Source organism: Dendrobates tinctorius, unplaced genomic scaffold (assembly GCF_039654945.1).
Source record: "Dendrobates tinctorius isolate UK_male_01 unplaced genomic scaffold, ASM3965494v1 ptg000150l, whole genome shotgun sequence".
NCBI lineage: Eukaryota > Metazoa > Chordata > Amphibia > Anura > Dendrobatidae > Dendrobates > Dendrobates tinctorius.
In genome coordinates this window covers 8,316,699-8,341,350 of record NW_027361817.1, presented here as the reverse complement: position 1 = coordinate 8,341,350, position 24,652 = coordinate 8,316,699, and the positions used below count along the sequence as shown (strand labels likewise).

Below are 24,652 nucleotides of genomic sequence, written 5' to 3'. Positions count from 1 at the left end.
TCATTATAGAAACGGTGTATGTATTTTGTATTTCTACTAGTGTTGAGCGATACCTTCCGATATCGGGAAATATTGGATCGGATTGGATCGGACCGATACCCCAAAAATATCGGATATCGCCGATTCCGATACCGGAAACCAATGCATGTCAATGGGACACAAATATCGGAATCAAAATAAACCCTTACTTTCCTTGTAGGTTAATTCTACATGAAGGAAAACATCTAAGAATAATGTAGAATGTATTGGGTGAGGTGGAGGAGACATTAAAGGCATAGAGGTTTAGCCCAATCAAATGGAATAGCAGGAATTAATTTTTTTTAAGACTTTCGGAGTTACAAAGATATTGACTATGTTAAGCTTTTTTATATTTTGTCAGATATTTATGTTTCACTACTTCCATGCTCTTCACCTTCTTTTTTACTTCTCCCACACTTTCTCCTTCATCATCCTCAGCAGCAGCATCTTTTTCATCAACTTCTTCTTCACCTTATTCATCTTCTTCTTCTTCACCTTCTTCCTATTATTCTTTTTTTCATTCTTCATATTCTTCTTATTCAAGTATTATTCTTCTTCATATTATACTTCTTCATCTTCTTCCTATTCTTCTTCTTCATCATCATATTCTTATTTGTGACAGGCATTCCTGTAGCTGTTATCTATAAAAGTTTGAAGATTACACCTTCTGTTCTGCCTGTCACAAAAGATTTGCAACAGGATTTGTCCGTGTTCAGTTTTGCCTGCAGCAGCAGGTATTTTCCAAGGGCACAACGAGGAGGAACAGACTCACCCCATACACTGCTTAGTCTTCTTCTACTTATAATTTAGGTAATATGTTTTGCTCTGATTTTTAGTCTTATGCTTAATGTTCTTCTGCTTTTTGTTCTGCAGCTTCTTGTTCTTCTGCTTCTTGGTCTTCTGTCTCTTGTTCTTCTGTATCTTGGTGGTTGTCTTCTTGTTCTTTGTCCTCTTGGTCATCTTCTTCAGGGTCATCTTCTTGGTTTTCTTCAGGGTCGTCGTCTTCTTTGGGGTGGTCTTCAGGGTCATCGTCTCCAGGGTCGTCGTTTTCGGGGTCGTCGTCTTCTTCGGGGTGGTCTTCAGGGTCGTCGTCTTTAGGGTCGTCGTCAGGGAGATCCAGAGTGATTACCAAAAGCCATTTCAAAACGCTTGAACTTGGAAATATAGCAGAAGGTACAAGAAGGCTGAGGAACTGCTGAGAACCAGCTGACGGTACTGGAACCTGGATGGGTAGCCGAAGGTGCAAGAGCCAATGGAACTACCGAGGACCAGCTGGAACCCGGTTACTAAGCAGGAGGTACCTGTGCCAGAAAGCACTTCCAAAGACCAGCAGACGTTGGTGGAACTCGGATACCGAGAAGGAGGCAACTAAGCCAAAGGCTCTGCCTGGAACCAGCTGACGTTACTGGAACCCAGGGGGACATATTCAAGATTGACTTCCAAAGAACCAGCTAATGGTACTGGAACTCAGATAGGCAGCAGAAGGTACACATGAAAAAAAAAGTTGCAAGGCTGCGAGCCAGCCGGAGTTACCGAAACCCACAGTCCTACAGGGGGAGCTTGTCCTATTGGCACTACGGAACCAGCCTTCATTGCCAGATCCCGCAGCCCACATTGGAAGCACCTAAACTGCAGGCACCATTGAGTCGGCTAACCCGACCGCAACATGACAGAACAACGTATTGGAGGCAAAGTGACATTGACACTACCCGGAAACAGCTGGCGTGCTGGAACCAGGCTGGGCAGGAGGGAGTACCCGTGCCAAAGACACTTCTGAGCAGCAACTGGTGGTGTTGGAGCCCATGGATTACAGTAGAAACAGAGTCCAGCCAGAGGCCTAATTGGAGCAAGTTTAATATCTGTAGTAGTGTGAATATGGACAGAGCAGGCGAAATTGCCGGACACACAGCAGGGGATCAGCTGACGTTACTGAACCCCAATAACACTCGAGCATGTGTTGACTGTGCAGATGGCACTTCTGAGCAGCAATTGGTGGTGTTGGAGCCCAGGGATTACAGTTCAGGTGGTAGAAACATGAACACAACAGGAGACCTGTATACTGTTGCCAACCAATTATTTAATCTGGAAGAGGACTGGCAAATTTCTGCGAGATCCAGGCCTTGTCCATTTTCAGAAAAGTAAGCCGGTCAACGTTACCGGACGATAGTCGCATCCGACGGTCTGTTAGTACACCACCTGTGGCACTAAAGGCGCGTTCTGATAATACACTAGCAGCAGGGCAAGCCAGCACCTCCAATGCATACTGGCTAAGCTCTGGCCATGTATCCAGCTTAGAGACCCAAAACTTGAAGGGGGAAGAGCCGTGTGGGAGAACACTGAAAGGGCAAGACATGTAGTCTGTCACCATCTGACGGAAACGTTGCCTCCTGCTGACTGGAGCCGTCTGTGATGGTGTAGACATTTGTGGCGGGGATACAAAACTTTGCCACATTTGGGCCATACTGGTCTTGCCTTGTGCTGAGGCGCTGCTTCTGCTCCCTCTTTGTGCAGAGCTTCCTCCACTGTCTCAACGCACTGAGCTGCTTTGTAAAGCACTAGCTGCACTGCTCTCGGGTGGAATGGAGAACATGATGGAATGCACCAGTGTGTCTTGGTACTCCCGCATTTTACGCTCCCAGTTCAATGGTGTTATGAGGCTTTGCAAGTTGTCCCGGTAGCGAGGATCTAGGAGGGTGTACACCCAATAATCAGCCGTGTTGAGAATGTGGGCGATGCGGCGGTCATTTCTCAGGCACTGCAGCATGAAATCAACCATGTGCTGCAGACTGCCAACTGGCCAAGAAACGCTGTCCCCTGCTTGAGGTGTCATCTCTGCCTGCTCTGCATCACCCCACCCTCGCTCTACATACTGACTACAAGAGCATTGTGTACCTCCCTCCTCTGGAGAGATGTCTCCTCCTCCATTGACTCCTCCTCATCCTCCTCACAAAGTGTCCCCTGCCTAGGCCTTTGTGAGGAACCACGCTGCGCAGACTGTCCACAATCTCCTCCATTAGTGCTTGCAGTGTTTTTTCAAGCAGGCACATAAGGGGGATAGTCATGCTGACTAGTGCATCATCTGCACTCGCCATCCGCGAGGAATCATCGAAGGCACGCAAAAGGTGGCAGATGTCCTTCATAGAGGCCCACTCAGTGGTGGTGAAGTGTGAACGGCACGCAGTGCAACTTGTTTGCGCCTGATGCAGCTGGTACTCCATTACTGCTGCCTGCTGCTCACACAACCTCTCCAACATATGTAACGTTGAATTCCATCTGGTGGGTAGGTTACATATGATGCGATGTTGCGGAAGGCGGAATCGGCGCTGCAGAACTGCAATGCGCGATCTTGCCATGCTAAAACGCCGCAAGTGAGCGCACTCTAAGCGGACCTAGTGCAGCAGTGCATCAAGATCCGGATAGTCCCTCAAAAAACTCTGCACGACCAAGTTGAGCACATGTGCCAGACATGGGATGTGAGTGAGGTTCCCTAGGCCCAGAGGTGCCACCAGATTTCGGCCATTGTCACACACTACCATGCCTGGCTGGAGATTCGCTGGCACAAACCACACGCCACTCTCCTGCTTGAAGGCATTCCAGAGCTCCTGCGCTGTGTGGCTTCGATTCCCCAAAGAAATTAATTTCAATATGGCCTGTTGACGTTTGGCCACGGCTGTGCTCATATCGGTCGTAACAGGTAAGCGTTCACGGGTCCATGTGGAGGTAGACTGTGACAGCTCCTGCAGCGCTGATTCAGAGGAACTGGAGTATGAGGAGGGGTCAATGTGTACAGACTGGATTCCTGCAATCCTTGGAGTTGGCAAAACACGTACAGCACTACTCTCAAGATCTGTACCCGGCTCCACAACATTTACCCAATGGGCAGTGATGGAAAGATATTGTCCCTGTCCATGGTTACTGGTCCACGCATCGGTGGTCAGGTGGACCTTGCTACTGATGGCGTTTAGTAGCGCATGTTTAATTTCTCCCTCCACATGCTTTTGCAGGACAGGGACGGCTTGCCTGCCGAAATAAAAGCGGCTGGGCACGTTGTATTGTGGGACTGCCAATGCCATGAAGTTATGGAAGGTGTCAGTCTCCACCAGCCTCAATGAGAGCATTTCAAGGGACAGTAGTTTTGCAATGTCAGCATTCAGAGCCTGTGCTTGGGGGTGGTTTGCCGAGTATGGGCGCCTTTTCTCCCATGCCTGTGCTACCGATGGCTGTAGACTGGCCTGGGAGTGTGAGGATGACAGGGAATGTGGTACTGTGGGTGGAATGACCCTGTGTCTCTGTACAACAGTGCCAGAGGTTCTTCCATGGCGATCCTGTGAGGAAGCCGAACCAGCTGTGTGTGAGCTGGAGGAAGAGGCTACAACATGAGCTGAAGAGGTGGTAGGTGGCACTGTAGGTTGGCCTAGGTCTTCAGTGTGTTTTTTTTAACTCCACCATGTTCTTGGTCCGCACATGTTTCCACATATTTGTGGTATTGAGGTTGCTGATACTTTTCCCTCTTTTCACTTTCTGATTACACAGCTTGCATTTGACAAAGCAAATGTAATCTGCAATTGTGTCAAAAAAGGACCAGGCACTGCAAGTCTTGGGAGCGCCCGTTTTGGGCTTTGGAAGAGGCATGATCCTAATGGGTGCCGAAGTGGAGGCTACAGGCAACTGTGTCTGCCCCCTCCCTCTCCCTCCTTTTTTTGCCGTTCGGGGAATCTTTTCCTCAGAGCTGCTCCCACCACCTTCCTGTACCTCACGCCATGATGGGTCAAGGACCTCATCATCTACACTACCCTCTTCAAACTACTGCTTCTCCTGGGTAGTCTCGACAGCACAGTACACACCAGAAAATGGCACCTGAGTCTCATCATCAGATGCGTACTGAGGTGTGCTGACCATAGGCACTGGCCCACCCGCCTCTTCAGATTCAGAAAGACAAAGCTGTTGCGCATCACTGCATACTACCTCTTCTTCAAATTCTCGAATGCTGCTTGGCTGGCCCCCTCTTTCCAAGCCAACAGATTCAGAGAACAGAAGTAGAGATGGCTCCTGTCCAGGGCTCTCTGACTGCCTGGGCAATTTGGCAGGTGGTGAAGAGACAGATGTGTGCTCTTCAGTGCTCTAGACCTGAGAGGGTCTGGAACTAATTGAAGTCGATGTGTTAGCTGCCATCCATCCGACAACGGCTTCAATTTGTTCGTCCTGCAGCAGTGGGGTACGGTGAGCTCCTACAAAGCTGCGCATAAAGGACTGTTCCCTGGTAAAACTGGGGGATGCTGAGTCACTGGTGCCCACAGCAGGCACAGAATCCCCACGTCCTCTCCCTGCAGAAGCTCCACGCTCATGACCTAGTGCCTTACTCCCTACCTTCTTCATCTTGGTAGACTGATAAAGATGGGCTGAAAAGTACAAAGTGCTTAGTGTGCTTATTCCTGAACAGCTGCTAACAGGTATAAGAAACACTAATTTTATAAAGTGTGGACTAGACTTTAATATGAGCTAATGTGGCCTACACAACTGTAACGTGGAGTGTTTGGTGAACTTTCTTAACTTTTTTTTTCACAAAAAGACACTGGATGTGCCCAAAGATGTGAAACCGATAGTATCACAAACTTTTTGTAGCTATTACAATGCAGGAAGGTAACCTTCAATGCAATAGATGAGGCTCCAAAAAATAGGCTAATACTAATCTGGCTGGGGCTGCAGGGCACAAGCCAGCAGAAAGGCTACTCTATCTACTCCTATATAGTGTTTGCCAATATTCTAGCTGGATACGGATGGAACCACACTAATAGGAGAAATCTGGAAAAATGAGCAGCACGAATGTAAAAAAAGGACAATGTATGAGGCAGTGACGCACGCTGAGCAGACTACAACCGGAGGTGGCTGCAGAACACACTACAGCGTGAGCTGCACTCACACACAGAGACCTCGCAGACAGCCGTGAACAGCGCTGCAAGGCAAAAGAAAGCTTCTCACACAGCGATTGCTAAAGTAGCCTGGGTAAAGCACAATAAAGCAAATCGCTAGCTCAAATTGTCCCTCAGAGTCAGAGCAGCAGCGTCCTGTCCCTAAGTAAATTCACAGCAGAGTGAACCCAAAATGGTGGCGACGGCGGTGGCTTTTATAGTGCATCATGACATCATTTCAGCTGCCAATCACAGCCATGCCATTAGTTAACATGCCTAACATGCCTAACAGGATGTGCCCACACTTCATAGGATTCCTCATTGGCTGATTAAAGTCAAACTGGCTCATTGCATTATGGGAACTTCCGATTCCGGTATTCGATATTCTAAAAGTATCGGAACTCAGTATCGGAACTCCGATACAATGAATATCGGCCGATACCCAATATTGCAGTATTGGAATGCTCAACACTAATTTCTACACATTAGAGTCTAAGAATTACACTGCGCTTTGAAGTTTTGTTAACTATATAAACTTATAAAAAGAAAACAAGAAGGAACTTTACATTTTTTACATTTTGCTATTTTTCCTCTATATAAAAGTAAATCTGAAAATAAACTTGTTTTGGTAATACATTAAAGCACCATCTGTGATACAATACAAGGATAAAGAATATTTAGGTAACATTCAAAACAACAAGAAAATGTCACCTTTAGAATATGGCATTACAAAGCATGACATTTTGCTGAAGGAATTTAGGTATCTGAAGACTTAAGTATTGAAGCGGTTAGGAATAAGAAAAAAATATACATTCATTTCATTGATGTGAGAGGAAGGGGAACTGTCACAAAACACTAACTATATGTCTTGTGAAAGCAGCATTCTGTGTGCAGAAGATCCAGTCTTACAGGATGCATTTTGTTTCATCCAATAACACAGTATTTGGAACTCAAAGTCATCGACATAAACAAATATTATTCAATATTAGTGCACACAATTCTACAATTCTAGAAATCCCTATTGTACAGTAACAGGAAATTTAAGGGAAAGTTATTTGTTTTTAATATCTTGCCTTGGAATCAATTAGTATAGTGTAGATTTTGACCAACTGAAGACTAAGGCTCCCAATTAATTGAAGAGAATCTGTCACCACATTTGACCTATTAATATCAGCATACAGGTTATAGAATGCTGAAAAAAGTACTTCCTGTGTGTCTTATATCAGATGAGCTGTTGAGAAAATCATCTTTCATCACTTTATATAATTCATATCTTCCAGGCTCTGGGGAGGATGCTGCCTGGAAGATAACTCTGCCTCCAGAGATTATTTTACATGAAGGGGAGTTACCAGTGTGATTTGTAATGGCCGCTCTCCTGATCTGACTGCAGAGCCATGTGTGATTATACCTACATTTAATTATTATTATTTATTTATATAGCACCATTAATTCCATGGTGCTGTACATGAGAAAGGGTTACATACAAATTGCAGATATCACTTACAGTAAACAAACCAACAATGACAGACTGATACAGAGGGGAGAGGACCCTGTCCTTGCAGACTTACATTCTAGAGTTGGAGTGCCCGCGGGGCCTGGGGATACTTGGTACTGGGCCCGTCGACTTCAATGGGGGACGGTGTCATGGCGGCGGCGACCCGGTCTGTGGCCCAGAGGCATCCAGTAATAAAATAGGGGAAAGTTGTGTGGTATTTATGTGGTAAAAATGAAAATATAGTTATTAGATGGTGAAATACGTGACGCCACCTGTGGTATTCTAGTCAGAGGTGACCAGCGTTGCGGTGTTGTTTCTCTGGGATGGATGTTGGGCGCAGCTATGATGTTGTAGCCCTCCACAGGTAGAGCTGTAGTCCCAGGGCAAAGATGTTAAATAAATAGTAAAAATGGCTGTGAACGTTGGGGTGCAGAGAAATGAGAGAAAGACACAGAGAGGTGCAGTTTCTTTACCTTTTACTGGTAATAGGTTGCAGTCTGGAGTACCACATACAGGTGATGGAATGAGTCCGACTCACCTGGAGGCATTCAGGGGATCCACCTTGCCAGGTGGGGATTTAGGACCTTCCTTTCTGTGTGTGGGTCTCCGCTGTATATAACTATGCTGCGACCCTCTATTCGTGATGGTTTCAGTAACCTGTATGGCTGTCAGAGTGAGCCTATTCCACGGGTACCGTCCTTTTCACCATCAGCCCTGGGCTCCTTATCCGCTGACGTGCCCTCAGGTGTTCAATGTGCACAGGAATTTACAATCCCCTGTACTTTCAGATTCGGCTATCAGGGCGCACAGCTCCTGTCAGCCTAGGACTCTGATGTCCCTTTTCTCTTTATTAGCACTTCACTCAGGGGTCTGCTATATGCAGTATTTTAGCTTCCCTAGAGTCTCTCAGTCTCTGCTCTTGTCCATTCCCTCTTCACAGATCAGCTCTGCCTATCGAGCTCCTCTCAGATCAGCTCCCTGTCTTCATCTCACAGGATCTTCCAGAAAGATCTCTATACCTCACGTCCTCACGTTTAGCTGTCATTTCTCCTCACAGCTCACAGCTGTTCTCATTTCCATGACAACTCCCTCAGCTCACCTCTAGCTGACTCACCAACCCCCTCTGCTGGCCAGAATTTATAAGGCAGCTCCATTTTCTGACCTGCAGCAGGAAATTGTGATTTAATCTATTACCTGGCATGGGGTCCCTTTCTGCCTCCCAGCATGACTTCACCTCTTAGAGGGAGGCGATGTCACTGTGACAACTGGACTCTGGGGTGTCACACATTTGACCTATCTAATCTATTAATAAGGGCATACAGTTATAGAATGTTGAAAAAAGTCCTACCTGTATGTCTCATATCAGATGCCTTGTTATGGATAAATCAACTTTTATCACTTTATGTTAATTACTTCTTCCATGCTCTGGGGAGGATGCTGCCTGGAAAATAACTGCCCCCAGAGATTATTTTACATGAAGGGGGAATTACCAGTGTGATGTGTAATGGTTAACAATGTGATGTGCAGTAGCTGCTCTCTGCTATCCTGAGTTCACTGCTGAGCTGTGTGTGACAAATCTGCAGGTTATTCTCAAGGCTTCAGCTTCCATATCATAGGCAGACAGGGTTCACATATTTTAGTGCAATACAGCAAAGCTCAGAGAGCTGCAAAAATGTATTTGCAAGAGGATAATGTTAATTTATCCGGTCCTGTGTTAGTTACTTGTCTCACACTAGTAACTCCCCTTCATGTAAAATAATCTATGGAGGCAGAGTTATCTTCCAGGCAACATCCTCCCCAGAGCCTGGAAGAGGTCAATTACATGACGTGATAAAAGTTGATTTCTCAGCAGCAGCACGTCTGATATGAGGCACACAGGGAGGACTGTTTTCAGCAATCTATAGTCTGTATGCTGATTTTCATAGTTTATATAGGTCAAATGTGATGACAGATTCTCTTCAATTAATTGAGAGCCTTAGTCTTCAGTTGGTCAAAATCTACCTGCCTGGAAGAGGTCATTTTTATAAGGTGATGAAAGATGATTTCTCAACAGCAAGGCATCTGATATTAGGCATACACGTATCACTTCTTTAAGCAGTCTATAGCCTGTTTGCCCATATTAACCCTTTTCCAACATTGGGTGTAATAATACGCCCACGTCAGAATCTCTCCCTTTGATGTGCACTCCTACGCTGAGCCCACATCTTTCTTAGCACAGGTCAGCTGTTTTGAAGACTGCTTAGTGAATCAGGACCTAAGTACTTAACACAAGGGACTATAAGACAAATACACTTTTCAGCCAGACTAGGATCTTTTTTGTGGAAACTGATTGCTAGAAAGATGAGCTAGAAAGATCAAAGTCTTTTTGAGGCAGTAATTTTTTCTAGAAAAATATAACACATTTGAATTCAGCTTTTAAAAAATGTAGGCTACATCCACATAGAATGAATTTCAAGAAGCAAGATGTGAAAAAAGCAGACTTTTCAGTGGATTTCAGATTGTTTAGTGAGCGTGTGGCAAAGATTTAGCTTCTATCTGGATGATCTGGACAGAATGATCAGGATATTTCCTCAATGTAAACATTTCTTTAAGGCTTTATTTATTAGTACTTGTTAGTCAAAACCAGGAGTGTCTCCAAAATACGAAACAGGTGTCAATCTTTCAGTTAGATTTTCGCTGCAAGTTCTACTCCTGTTTTTGGCATAGAAACACTGATGCAAACTACTGACCAAATACTGTGAAGGTATCAAGTGTTCAGGATATCAGGAATTTGTTGAGAGGCTCATTAAAGTTTATTAAATCCATACCTTGCTTGTAGTATATTATTTTGAAATTGTAGAAAAATTTAGCCTTGAATATTTAAACACAAGTGCGGGGGGCGGACACACAGGTCACTCTTCCCTCAGTGACCCACTTCTACTGTTTCAGATTCCATGCACAGTAGACTCCTGATGACATTGTGGGAGCCGGAATATCGATCTGTGCATGCACCGCTCCCTCTGATGAGACATACCGCAGACAATGATAATGCCTCCACCAAATTTCTGCAGAGAAGGCAGGTCACTAAGAGAGGATTGACCTGCCTGTCAGAGACCGGAGTCTGACAGGTAAATAAAGTGACAGACAGGAGAGCTGTGATTAAAACTTCAAGGATGGATTTGTCTGCAATTTTCAAATAAAATCCTAAAAGCAAGGTATGAATTTAATAAACATTAAAAGGTCATTACATACCTTCCTTCAATTATTGGTCTAGCATCATGATGACAGGTTCACTTTAAAGCAAATCTGTCAGTAGGATTGATCCTCCTAAGCCATCTATATGGGCATGTAGGTCATTGGAGGGTGAATGAAATGATACCCCGATAGCTGCAATCGAAAAACCAGGAGAGTCCGCTCATCCACGGGTGGAGGATTCAAAGGCATGGAACAATTGGTGCCACGATAGGTGTTGAAGATTCAAAACGATAAACCCTTCTTCCAGAAGCTTCCCAAAAATATTTTATTGAGTGAAAAAATTTTTAAAATATCACAACTACACACCCTAATTTAAAAGCAAATGCATTTCAGACGCATCCATCCTTATCCTTTAGAATCTGAAAGCTGCAATCCCTTGTCTTATTGTAATGTCTTATTCCTGAGAAATTCACATTTCTGTCATATGTTAATGAGCTGTTAAGATCTATCAGCAGGAAACAGACCTTTCTGAAAATCTGCCTCCAGAGCTTATTTTAAATGGTCGGGGGCACTACTAGTGTGAGACATGTAGATCAGAAGAGAAGACTGTCAGTCATCACATGTCTCATACTGGTAACACCCCCTTTCATTTAAAATAAGTTCTGGAGGCAGATTCCCTGGGAGATCATTGTCTGGCCCATAGATCTTAACAGTTAACTTACATATTAACAAAATAATTGATTACTCTGGAATAAAATACTGAATTGCGGATATCATGGTATCATTTTATTCAGCTTCTTATGACCTACATGTCCAAATATACAGCTTTGTGTTGATCCTCCTGACATACTCCCATAAAAGGTGATAGACTATATTCATTTGGATAAGGAACTTTGGTGTGTACTTTGGTCATTTTTTAATACGATCTTAATATAGCATTTATTAAGTATTTAACAAAGCACTGGACATAGACATCAGATGAAAATAGTCACTTTTAGCTTATGTTCAGAAAAGGAGGAAATTATGTGGATTTTCTGCTCAAATTATCTGGAATTAAAATATACAGAATATGACATATGCAGATTAAACAATTTTTGCAAAAAATAAGACTAAAAACCCACTATACTCACTTTCCTCTATGCTTCCATGGGTTTTCTGTCAGATCCGTTGATTTTTGTAACCTGGCTACATCCCATGTGACTGCTGGAGCCAGATACAAGATGCAGCGGTCCCATGAGATGAGACACATCAGGCTGGTTTACTGAGAAACAGGCAGAGCACAAGTCTAGCAACCTATGAAAGGGGGAATATTTTTATATTCTATTCAGTCCACAGCTGCAAATCCACAGACAAATGTAAACGACAATCCACCCAAATTGGTAAGGATTTTTCTCATGTTCTTGTAAAATTTCTGTGGAAACTTCCCATAGCAGTTCATCGTGTGCGATTATTTTCTTTGATGCAAGTATATTGTATTAGTCAGGAGAAAGGGAGCCTAAACTTAACACGATGTTGACAACCTTGATTGTAGAGAACACAAAATGGAAATGACGATCGCAGTCTAATGAGTCCATGTATAAGCTTCACAAATGCCTTACCTTATTTAGTGCACCCCATATATTCCATTACATCATTATTTTATGTATGTTTGAATTTATAATTGAGCCTAATAATAAACGGTTATTGAAGCGAGTTATGAACTCAAATATTGTATAGCGCCATCTCTAGCACCAATGTACACTAAAGATGGGCATATTTATTACAATGGAATTAAATTCTGAAAAATCAGAAACTTAATGAAACAGCTCTCTTTGCCCCTATTACAAAAGATATTCTTTGCCTAATCTACAGAAATTCTACCTGCTGATTTACATGCAGTCATATTCTGGTCAACAAATTCTTGTGTCTATCTTGAAGCTGACAAAACATTCCGTAGGACCATGGGCAAAGTGGATACAGGAATTGCAGCTTCACACAGGCCATAGAGCCTAGGGAAGCCCGAAAGGTTACTATGATAAGACCAATACCATTAAAAACCCGGGATACTTTGGGGTCCAGTTGGAGATCTTGCCATGGGGTCACTAAGCTTCACGTTATGCTGCTAGTAGGGCTAGTAATGGTGTTCTGTTGCCAAAACAAACGTTGATGATAAACTGTAATGAACAAGTATACTGTCAGGAACACCACACTGCACTTGCTCACTGAGCAAGTGCACGTGTCCTGAGTAAGACAAACTGTGTTCTAAGATACCTGTGGAGCGGGGCAGCAGTGGTTAATATGCGTGCTTCAGACCAACAGGACCTGAAGCACATGACTGCTGGGGGAATGGCCTAAACTCCAGAGAGCTAGGAGCTGAAGGAAAACTCCTAGAAGGGTAACTACGGGACAGAGTTACCAAAGGGCATAGACAGGGACATAAACCAGATCAGGCCAGGGTCAAAGCACGAGATAGCACAACAATACCAAAGGATTATACAGAACGGATATTCAGGACAGAGCAGGAGTCAGAAACCAGAGAAGCAGATACACAGTACAGAATCAAAAGGAAAACTTACAACGGGGGACAGAACAGGGTCAGAACCATAGAAGCAAGCTAGAAGACAGGCACAAGGCACAGGCATACAGGGGTCACCACACTCGGCCAAAGGCAAAAGTATAACTGACAGGGATTGGAGCTTCCCAGGGCTATAAGAAGCTCTCCCTGAACCAAAGAGAGGCCACAATAATTAACCCCAGGTGTGCAGGTCAAAGCCTGCTCTGGGCTCAAGATATAACCCCTGGTGTGCAGGTCGAAAACCTGCACTGGGATCATGACATATTTACAACACACAAATATTTCTGTAAATCTTCATATTTTTATTAAAAAAAATGTCCCGTCCTTTCTTATATTGAATTATCTCAATGGAATTAGCATAGAAAATATTGGTTCACAATAATAACAAAAATAAAAGCAAGAATCACTGAATAAATGTTTTCTTACTGATTTATAAAAGTGTAGAAAAGTTTCATTAAACTTTTATTTTTTTTTATTCTTGCAGCTTCTCTTTAAAACTATTTTACTTTTGTGATTCTCTAGGTGTGTGTGTAACATTGACTGCTCCCACATCAGTTTCAACCCAGTTTGTGCTTCCGATGGGAAATCTTACGATAATCCATGTCAAATCAAAGAGGCATCATGCCAGAAACAGGAGAAAATTGAAGTCAAGTATTTGGGTCGATGTCAAGGTAAATGCCTGCAGCAAAATTCATTTTGAAGACAGTTTTTCATTATTTCTGCAGACAGAATTGCTAAGATATTGCTAAATGCTTAGCTGGTTGGTTGAAACTCCAGCTCGTATTTAGGACACATAGTCAGTGTGCAGGGTTGCATCATTCATCTGTCTCATTACATAATAGGGCTTGTTACAGAACAATACAGTGATGCAGGAAAGGGATAATGTGATTCCTCAATAAAACTAGGGCAAAATTAAGCAAACTCTATTAACAGATTATAGCTGATTGTTTATACCTCGTTCAGATTTTCTTAATAAGGGAATTTAGAAAAAAAATCCCTAACACTTTTTCACAAATTTTGGGGAGGAGGCTAGGCATATCCAATTCATCAATTCAAAGTGATATAGTAGGTTGATTCCCTGTCTTAAGACGATCTAAGATATCTTTCAGCATCCTCATATTTTTGGACCAATACTGTTATGTGCAACTACTAAGCATGTATTGATTAGCAGATATAAAAATTTAAAGGGATGTTCCTATCTTGGCAAGTGACATATTGCTGAGATATGTTGTCACTTGAAAAAGAAGGGATGCAGTATTGGTTGTTTTCATGTGAATTAAGCTGCAATGTGGATGAAGACATTCCCACAGACAAAACTGAGAAGCTACCATGAAGTATTATTACTTCCCCTTGATTCCCATCCTCAGCAATTTTTAAATATATTCATATTCTACTGTTATGCTCTCACTTTAATGAGAATACCCCTTTAAAGGGAACATGTCACCAGGTTTGGCCAATAGGAGATGTGGCCACCACCTTTCAGTGCTGATAGACAGCATTCTATAATGCTATACATACAGTGGGGCAAAAAAGTATTTAGTCAGTCAGCAATAGTGCAAGTTCCACCACTTAAAAAGATGAGAGGCGTCTGTAATTTACATCATAGGTAGACCTCAACTATGGGAGACAAACTGAGAAAAAAAAATCCAGAAAATCACATTGTCTGTTTTTTTTTCATTTTATTTGCATATTATGGTGGAAAATAAGTATTTGGTCAGAAACAAAATTTCATCTCAATACTTTGTGATATATCCTTTGTTGGCAATGACAGAGGTCAAAAGTTTTCTGTAAGTCTTCACAAGGTTGCCACACACTGTTGTTGGTATGTTGGCCCATTCCTCCATGCAGATCTCCTCTAGAGCAGTGATGTTTTTGGCTTTTCGCTTGGCAACACGGACTTTCAACTCCCTCCAAAGGTTTTCTATAGGGTTGAGATCTGGAGACTGGCTAGGCCACTCCAGGACCTTGAAATGCTTCTTACGAAGCCACTCCTTCGTTGCCCTGGCGGTGTGCTTTGGATCATTGTCATGTTGAAAGACCCAGCCACGTTTCATCTTCAATGCCCTTGCTGATGGAAGGAGGTTTGCACTCAAAATCTCACGATACATGGCCCCATTCATTCTTTCATGTACCCGGATCAGTCGTCCTGGCCCCTTTGCAGAGAAACAGCCCCAAAGCATGATGTTTCCACCACCATGCTTTACAGTAGGTATGGTGTTTGATGGATGCAACTCAGTATTCTTTTTCCTCCAAACACGACAAGTTGTGTTTCTACCAAACAGTTCCAGTTTGGTTTCATCAGACCATAGGACTTTCTCCCAAAACTCCTCTGGATCATCCAAATGCTCTCTAGCAAACTTGAGACGGGCCCGGACATGTACAGGCTTAAGCAGTGGGACACGTCTGGCACTGCAGGATCTGAGTCCATGGTGGCGTAGTGTGTTACTTATGGTAGGCCTTGTTACATTGGTCCCAGCTCTCTGCAGTTCATTCACTAGGTCCCCCCGCGTGGTTCTGGGATTTTTGCTCACCGTTCTTGTGATCATTCTGACCCCACGGGGTGGGATTTTGCATGGAGCACCAGATCGAGGGAGATTATCAGTGGTCTTGTATGTCTTCCATTTTCTAATTATAGCTCCCACAGTTGATTTCTTCACTCCAAGCTGGTTGGCTATTGCAGATTCAGTCTTCCCAGCCTGGTGCAGGGCTACAATTTTGTTTCTGGTGTCCTTTGACAGCTCTTTGGTCTTCACCATAGTGGAGTTTGGAGTCAGACTGTTTGAGGGTGTGCACAGGTGTCTTTTTATACTGATAACAAGTTTAAACAGGTGCCATTACTACAGGTAATGAGTGGAGGAAAGAGGAGACTCTTAAAGAAGAAGTTACAGGTCTGTGAGAGCCAGAAATCTTGATGCTTGTTTCTGACCAAATACTTATTTTCCACCATAATATGCAAATAAAATGGAAAAAAAACAGACAATGTGATTTTCTGGATTTTTTTTTCTCAGTTTGTCTCCCATAGTTGAGGTCTACCTATGATGTAAATTACAGACGCCTCTCATCTTTTTAAGTGGTGGAACTTGCACTATTGCTGACTGACTAAATACTTTTTTGCCCCACTGTATCTGCCCCCAACCTGACCTGCAAGAGAAGTAAAATAACTTTTATTGTGCTCACCTGGGGGAGCGGTCCAGTCCGAGGGATGTCACTCTACTTGTTCTTGCGCCTCCCATCTTCATGTGATGCCACCCTCCTGGCTGCCTCGTGCGGATGACACGTACCTGCGTCATCCACACAGGCTCCTTGGCATCGTGCTCCTGCACAAGCATACTTTTCTGCCCTGTTGAGGGCAGAACAAAGTATTGCAGTGCGTAGGTGCCGGGAAAGGTCAAAGAACCCCAACATCTGCACACTGCAGTACTTTGCCCTGCCCTCAACAATGCAGAGAAGTATGCCTGTGCAGAAGCACAATGCAAGGGAGTCTGTGAGGAAGATGCAGGGATGCGTCATCCACATGAGGCAGGCAGGAGGGTGGCATCACATGAAGATGGGAGGCGCAGGACCAAGACCAGCGACACTCATCAGACCAGACAGCCGCACAGGTGAGTATAATAAAATATATTTTTCTTGTCTTACAGGTTGGGTTGAGGGCTTATATACAACATTATAAAATGCTGTGTACCAGCCCTGAAAGGTGATGGCCGTCTCTTATATCGGCCAAATCTGGTGACAAGTTCCCTTTAAGGCCTGTTTCACACTTCCGTTTTTGACCATCAGTCAAAATCCGCCAGTTTTAGAAAAAAACGGATCCGCCATTTTTTTTGGCGGATCCGTTTTTTTTCCCCATTGAGTTGCATTACCGGGGATCTTGACGGATGGCCATCCGTTGGATCCGTTTTTTTGCGGATCCGCCAAAATATTTGCGTCCGCCGTCATGCCTGGACGGACCCTGCAATGTTTTTTTGGCTGTAGGATCCGCATTTTACAGTGCGCATGCCCAGAGAAAGGAAGTCAGCCAGAAATTTAACCCTAAAATCCTTTCTGGCGGTGGAAAAACAAATTCTCTCTCTCCCTCTCTCTCTCTGCGGTTCCTTTAAAATTCTGCATTCAACGGATCAGTCAAAAGAACGGTCCAGTGGCATCCGTTTGCATCAGTTACAAACGGATACGCTTTCCGCCATTTTGGTGGATTTTAACTGACAAGAAAAAACGGAAGTGTGAAAGAGGCCTAAGGTTATGTCAAATGGTAAAATCTGATTTTTTTTCGGAAGTAAATGTTTCTCTGTGGCCAGTGAAAGTTAGCTGCTGTTGTTCTATCTTTTACCGAGCGCTTTGAACATGACATCAGAAATGAACACACAGCATGGCTGTCAGTGTCATGCGGTGAAGGGAGAGACGCAAGTCGGGAAATGCCGTTGAAATGTCAGATTTTGGTATGTGTCTAAGATGACACCTTTCAAGAGAGAAACATCATAGCTAGAGTTGAGCGATACCAGCCGATACTTGAAAATATCGGATCGGAATGGATCGGCCGATCTTAAAAAAAAATATCGGTATCGCCGATTCCGATACCGGGAACCAATGCAAGTCAATGGGGCCAAAATATCGGAATTAAAAAAAACCCTTTCTTTCCTTGTAGGTTAATTCTACATGAAGAAAAACAACTAAGAATAATGTAGAATGTATTGTGGGAGGTGGAGGAGACATTAAAGCCATAGAGTTTTAGCCCAATCAAAAGGAATAGCAGGAATTAAACTTTTTTTTTAAAGACGTTAGGAGTTACAAAGATATTGACTATGTTAGCCTCATTTATATTTTGCCAGACATGTATGTCTTCTTCTTCTTTCTTCTTCTTTCTTATTCTTCTTCCCTTTTTTACCTTCTTCTTCTTCTTCTTCTTATTCCTTTTTTTACATTCTTCTTCTTCCTTTTTTTACATTCTTCTACTTCCTTTTTTTACATTCTTCTTCTTCTTCCTTTTTTTACATTCTTCTTCTTATTCCTTTTTTTACATTCTTCTTCTTCCTTTTTTAAATTCTTCTACTTCCTTTTTTTACATTCTTCTTCTTCTTCTTCCTTTTCTTACATTCTTCATATTCTTCTTATTCAACAATTATTATTCTACATATTCAACTTCTTCATCTTCTTCCTATTCTTCTTCATCATATTCTTGTTTGTGTCAGGCATTCCTGTAGTTGTTATCTAGAAAAGTTAGAAGTTTACACCTTCCGTTCTTCCTGTCACAAAAGATTTACAACAGGATTTGTCTGCGTTCAGTTTGGCCTGCAGCAGCAGGCCTTTTCCAGGGGCACCACGAGGAGGAACGGACTCACCCCCATACACTGCTTAGTCTTCTTCTGCTTATAAATAAGATAATATCATTTGCTCAGAGTATTAGTCTTATGCTTAATGTTCTTCTGCTTTGTTTTTTTATGCTTCTTTGTCTTCTCTCTCTTGTTGTTCTGCATCTTGGTGGTTGTCTTCCTGTTCTTTGTCCTCTTGAACCAGCTGACGGTACTGGCACCCGGAGGGGCAGCAGAAGGAACAAGAGCCAATGGCACTACCGAGGACCAGCTGACGGTGCTGGAACCCGGTTACTAAGCAGGAGGTACCTGTGCTACAAAGCACTACCAAGGACCAGCAGACGTTGCCGGAACTCGGATACCGAGATGGAGGCACCTAGGCCAAAGGCTCTGACGAGAACCAGCTGACGGTGCTGGAACCCAGAATGGCAGCAGAAGGAACAAGAGCCAATGGCACAACCGTGGAACAGCTGACGGTGCTGGAACCCGGTTACTAAGCAGGAGGTACCTGTGCTACAAAGCACTACCAAGGACCAGCAGACGTTGCCGGAACTCGGATACCGAGATGGAGGCACCTAGGCCAAAGGCTCTGACGAGAACCAGCTGACGGTGCTGGAACCCGGAGGGGTAGCATAAGCTGCAAGAGCAAATGGAAATAGCGAGGACCAGCTGACAGTGCTGGCACCCGGAGGGGCAGCAGAAGGAATAAGAGCCAATGGCACAACCGAGGACCAGCTGACGGTGCTGGAACCCGGTTACTAAGCAGGAGGTACCTGTGCTACAAAGCACTACCAAGGACCAGCAGACGTTGCCGGAACTCGGATACCGAGATGGAGACACCTAGGCCAAAGGCTCTGACGAGAACCAGCTGACGGTGCTGGAACCCGGAGGGGTAGCATAAGCTGCAAGAGCAAATGGAAATAGCGAGGACCAGCTGACAGTGCTGGCACCCGGAGGGGCAGCAGAAGGAATAAGAGCCAATGGCACAACCGAGGACCAGCTGACGGTGCTGGAACCCGGTTACTAAGCAGGAGGTACCTGTGCTACAAAGCACTACCAAGGACCAGCAGACATTGCCGGAACTCGGATACCGAGATGGGGGCACCTAGGCCAAAGGCTCTGATGAGAACCAGCTGACGGTGCTGGAACCCGGAGGGGTATCAGAAGTTACCCCTGAAAAGCAAAGTTGGCATGCCGCAAGCTGGCCGCAGTTACCGAATCACACAGTCCTACAGGGGGTGCTTGTCCTACTAGCACTATGGAACAAGCCTTTCTTACCAGAACCCGCAGTCCACATAGGAAGCACCTAAACTGCTGGCACCCTAGCCTCGGCTAACCCAACCGCAACACGACATGGCAACTTGGGGTGGCAAACTGACATTGACACTTCCCGGAAACAGCAGGCAGGGCTGGAACCAAGCTGGGCAGGAGGGAGTACCCGTGCCAAAGTCAGTTATGAGCAGCAACTGGCGATGTTGGAGCCTAGGACAAGCACTTAGCAGGCTGAGGCCTGATGTGCTGTCAATTGGGAGGCAGCAGGACAGATTGCCATCAAAACAGCAGGGGAACAGCTGACGTTACTGAACCCCACAAACACAGGAGCTAGTGTTTTACTCTGTGAAGACGGCACTTCCGAGCAACAACTGGCTGTGTTGAAGCCCAGGGACAAGCACGGAGCAGGCTGAGGCTGCATTGAAGAAATTTTAAGATCGGTTGTAGACTACTAATTTTAACCAAGCTCCACTTAGGCCTGTGGCTCCACTGTCTCTCGTATTTCCCCTGTCCTCCAACCCTGCCAGTTACAGCTCCGAAGTGGCGTCTGCACAATCCACACTTGTTCCTGTGTTACAGGTGTTCAGTCCGGTCAGTTAATCCCCTGATGTGTGTCCGGCAATGTCGCCTGCTCTGTCCACATTCCCATAATGGGAATGTGGACAGAGCAGGCGACATTGCCGGACACACATCAGGGGATTAACTGACCGGACTGAACACCTGTAACACAGGAACAAGTGTGGATTGTGCAGACGCCACTTCGGAGCTGTAACTGGCAGGGTTGGAGGACAGGGGAAATACGAGAGACAGTGGAGCCACAGGCCTAATTGGAGCACGGTTAAAAATCAGTAGTGGTACGACTGTGTAGGCAGCAGGAGACTTTGCCATCTACACAGCAGGGGATCAGCTGACGTTACTGAACCCCACTGAGACACGGGAGCAAGTGTCTCTTTCCGTGTGGACGGCACTTCCGAACTACAACTGGCTGTGTTGAAGCCCAGGAAATTGGAGGGTGTAGGCAGAGGCCTACTGTATTTTGAATGAGGTGACAGCAGGAGAGACTGCCATCCACACAGCAGGGGATCAGCTGACGTTACTGAACCCCACTGAGACACGGGAGCAAGTATCTCTTTCCGTGTGGACGGCACTTCCGAACTACAACTGGCTGTGTTGAAGCCCAGGAAATTGGAGGGTGTAGGCAGAGGCCTACTGCATTTTGAATGAGGTGACAGCAGGAGAGACTGCCATCCACACAGCAGGGGATCAGCTGACGTTACTGAACCCCACTGAGACACGGGAGCAAGTATCTCTTTCCGTGTGGACGGCACTTCCGAACTACAACTGGCTGTGTTGAAGCCCAGGAAATTGGAGGGTGTAGGCAGAGGCCTACTGCATTTTGAATGAGGTGACAGCAGGAGAGACTGCCATCCACACAGCAGGGGATCAGCTGACGTTACTGAACCCCACTGAGACACGGGAGCAAGTATCTCTTTCCGTGTGGACGGCACTTCCGAACTACAACTGGCTGTGTTGAAGCCCAGGAAATTGGAGGGTGTAGGCAGAGGCCTACTGTATTTTGAATGAGGTGACAGCAGGAGAGACTGCCATCCACACAGCAGGGGATCAGCTGACGTTACTGAACCCCACTGAGACACGGGAGCAAGTATCTCTTTCCGTGTGGACGGCACTTCCGAACTACAACTGGCTGTGTTGAAGCCCAGGAAATAGGAGGGTGTAGGCAGAGGCCTACTGTATTTTGAATGAGGTGACAGCAGGAGAGACTGCCATCCACACAGCAGGGGATCAGCTGACGTTACTGAACCCCACTGAGACACGGGAGCAAGTATCTCTTTCCGTGTGGACGGCACTTCCGAACTACAACTGGCTGTGTTGAAGCCCAGGAAATTGGAGGGTGTAGGCAGAGGCCTACTGTATTTTGAATGAGGTGACAGCAGGAGAGACTGCCATCCACACAGCAGGGGATCAGCTGACGTTACTGAACCCCACTGAGACACGGGAGCAAGTATCTCTTTCCGTGTGGACGGCACTTCCGAACTACAACTGGCTGTGTTGAAGCCCAGGAAATAGGAGGGTGTAGGCAGAGGCCTACTGTATTTTGAATGAGGTGACAGCAGGAGAGACTGCCATCCACACAGCAGGGGATCAGCTGACGTTACTGAACCCCACTGAGACACGGGAGCAAGTATCTCTTTCCGTGTGGACGGCACTTCCGAACTACAACTGGCTGTGTTGAAGCCCAGGAAATTGGAGGGTGTAGGCAGAGGCCTACTGTATTTTGAATGAGGTGACAGCAGGAGAGACTGCCATCCACACAGCAGGGGATCAGCTGACGTTACTGAACCCCACTGAGACACGGGAGCAAGTATCTCTTTCCGTGTGGACGGCACTTCCAAACTACAACTGGCTGTGTTGAAGCCCAGGAAATAGGAGGGTGTAGGCAGAGGCCTACTGTATTTTGAATGAGGTGACAGCAGGAGAGACTGCCATCCACACAGCAGGGGATCAGCTGACGTTACTGAACCCCACTGAGACACGGGAGCAAGTATCTCTTTCCGTGTGGACGGCACTTCCGAACTACAACTGGCTGTGTTGAAGCCCAGGAAATTGGAGGGTGTAGGCAGAGGCCTACTGTATTTTGAATGAGGTGACAGCAGGAGAGACTGCCATCCACACAGCAGGGGATCAGCTGACGTTACTGAACCCCACTGAGACACGGGAGCAAGTATCTCTTTCCGTGTGGACGGCACTTCCGAACTACAACTGGCTGTGTTGAAGCCCAGGAAATTGGAGGGTGTAGGCAGAGGCCTACTGTATTTTGAATGAGGTGACAGGAGGAGAGACTGCCATCCACACAGCAGGGGATCAGCTGACGTTACTGAACCCCACTGAGACACGGGAGCAAGTATCTCTTTCCGTGTGGATGGCACTTCCGAACTACAACTGGCTGTGTTGAAGCCCAGGAAATAGGAGGGTGTAGGCAGAGGCCTACTGTATTTTGAATGCGGAGACAGCAGGAGAGACTGCCATCTCCACAGCAGGGGAACAGCTGGCATTGCTGAACCCCACTAACACTTGAACGAATGTGTTTGGCTCTGTGGAGACGACACTTCTGAACACCAACTGACGCTGTTGGAGCCCAGGATTAGGCGTGGAGCAGGCTGGGGCCTACTGGATTTTGGCAGGTGAAGGCAGCAGGAGACTTGCCATCTCCACAGCAGGGGAACAGCTGGCAGTGCTGAAACCCACTAACACTCTAACGAATGTGTTTGGCTCTGTGGAGACGACACTTCTGAACACCAACTGACGCTGTTGGAGCCCAGGATTAGGCGAGGAGCAGGCTGGGGCCTGTTGTTTTTGGCAGGTGAAGGCAGCAGGAGACTTGCCATCTCCACAGCAGGGGAACAGCTGGCAGTGCTGAAACCCACTAACACTCGAACGAATGTGTTTGGCTCTGTGGAGACGACACTTCTGAACACCAACTGACGCTGTTGGAGCCCAGGATTAGGCGTGGAGCAGGCTGGGGCCTACTGGATTTTGGCAGGTGAAGGCAGCCGGAGACTTGCCATCTCCACAGCAGGGGAACAGCTGGCAGTGCTGAAACCCACTAACACTCTAACGAATGTGTTTGGCTCTGTGGAGACGACACTTCTGAACACCAACTGACGCTGTTGGAGCCCAGGATTAGGCGAGGAGCAGGCTGGGGCCTACTGGATTTTGGCAGGTGAAGGCAGCAGGAGACTTGCCATCTCCACAGCAGGGGAACAGCCGGCAGTGCTGAACCCCACTAACACTTGAACGAATGTGTTTTGCTCTGTGGAGACGACACTTCTGAACACCAACTGACGCTGTTGGAGCCCAGGATTAGGCGAGGAGCAGGCTGGGGCCTGTTGTTTTTGGCAGGTGAAGGCAGCAGGAGACTTGCCATCTCCACAGCAGGGGAACAGCTGGCATTGCTGAACCCCACTAACACTTGAACGAATGTGTTTGGCTCTGTGGAGACGACACTTCTGAACACCAACTGACGCTGTTGGAGCCCAGGATTAGGCGAGGAGCAGGCTGGGGCCTACTGGATTTTGGCAGGTGAAGGCAGCAGGAGACTTGCCATCTCCACAGCAGGGGAACAGCTGGCATTGCTGAACCCCACTAACACTTGAACGAATGTGTTTGGCTCTGTGGAGACGACACTTCTGAACACCAACTGACGCTGTTGGAGCCCAGGATTAGGCGAGGAGCAGGCTGGGGCCTACTGGATTTTGGCAGGTGAAGGCAGCAGGAGACTTGCCATCTCCACAGCAGGGGAACAGCTGGCAGTGCTGAACCCCACTAACACTTGAACGAATGTGTTTGGCTCTGTGGAGACGACACTTCTGAACACCAACTGACGCTGTTGGAGCCCAGGATTAGGCGAGGAGCAGGCTGGGGCCTGTTGTTTTTGGCAGGTGAAGGCAGCAGGAGATTTGCCATCTCCACAGCAGGGGAACAGCTGGCAGTGCTGAAACCCACTAACACTCGAACGAATGTGTTTGGCTCTGTGGAGACGACACTTCTGAACACCAACTGACACTGTTGGAGCCCAGGATTACGCATGCCGCATGCAGAGGCCAATGGGCAGCGGTTTTTATGGAGGTTGTGGACTACTACTGATTCTAACCATGCTCCACTTAGGCCTCTGGCTCCACTGTCTCTACTATTTACCCTGGCCTCCAACCCCGCCAGCTACATCTCTGAAGTGGCTTCAGCACAATCTACACTTGTTCCTGTGTTACTGGTGCTCAGTCCCGTCAGTTGATCCCCTGATGTTTGTCCGGCAAGTTCGCCAGCTCTGTCCTCATTCCCACTACTGGTTATGGGAATGTGGACAGAGCAGGAGACCTTGCCGGACACACCTCAGGGGATAAACTGATGG

At 46.0% G+C, this 24,652-nt stretch overlaps 1 protein-coding gene across 1 annotated transcript in view; it reads left to right on the top strand.

Annotated features, from left to right (window-relative positions):
- The window catches only part of TMEFF2 (transmembrane protein with EGF like and two follistatin like domains 2), a 1,040,676-nt gene that overhangs the window by 674,415 nt on the left and 341,609 nt on the right, over window positions 1-24,652 (top strand). Inside the window, exon 6 of the mRNA XM_073546700.1 lies at window positions 13,673-13,821. Within this exon, the coding sequence (XP_073402801.1) occupies window positions 13,673-13,821 (149 nt within the window). The remainder of the gene's footprint in view (window positions 1-13,672; window positions 13,822-24,652) is intronic.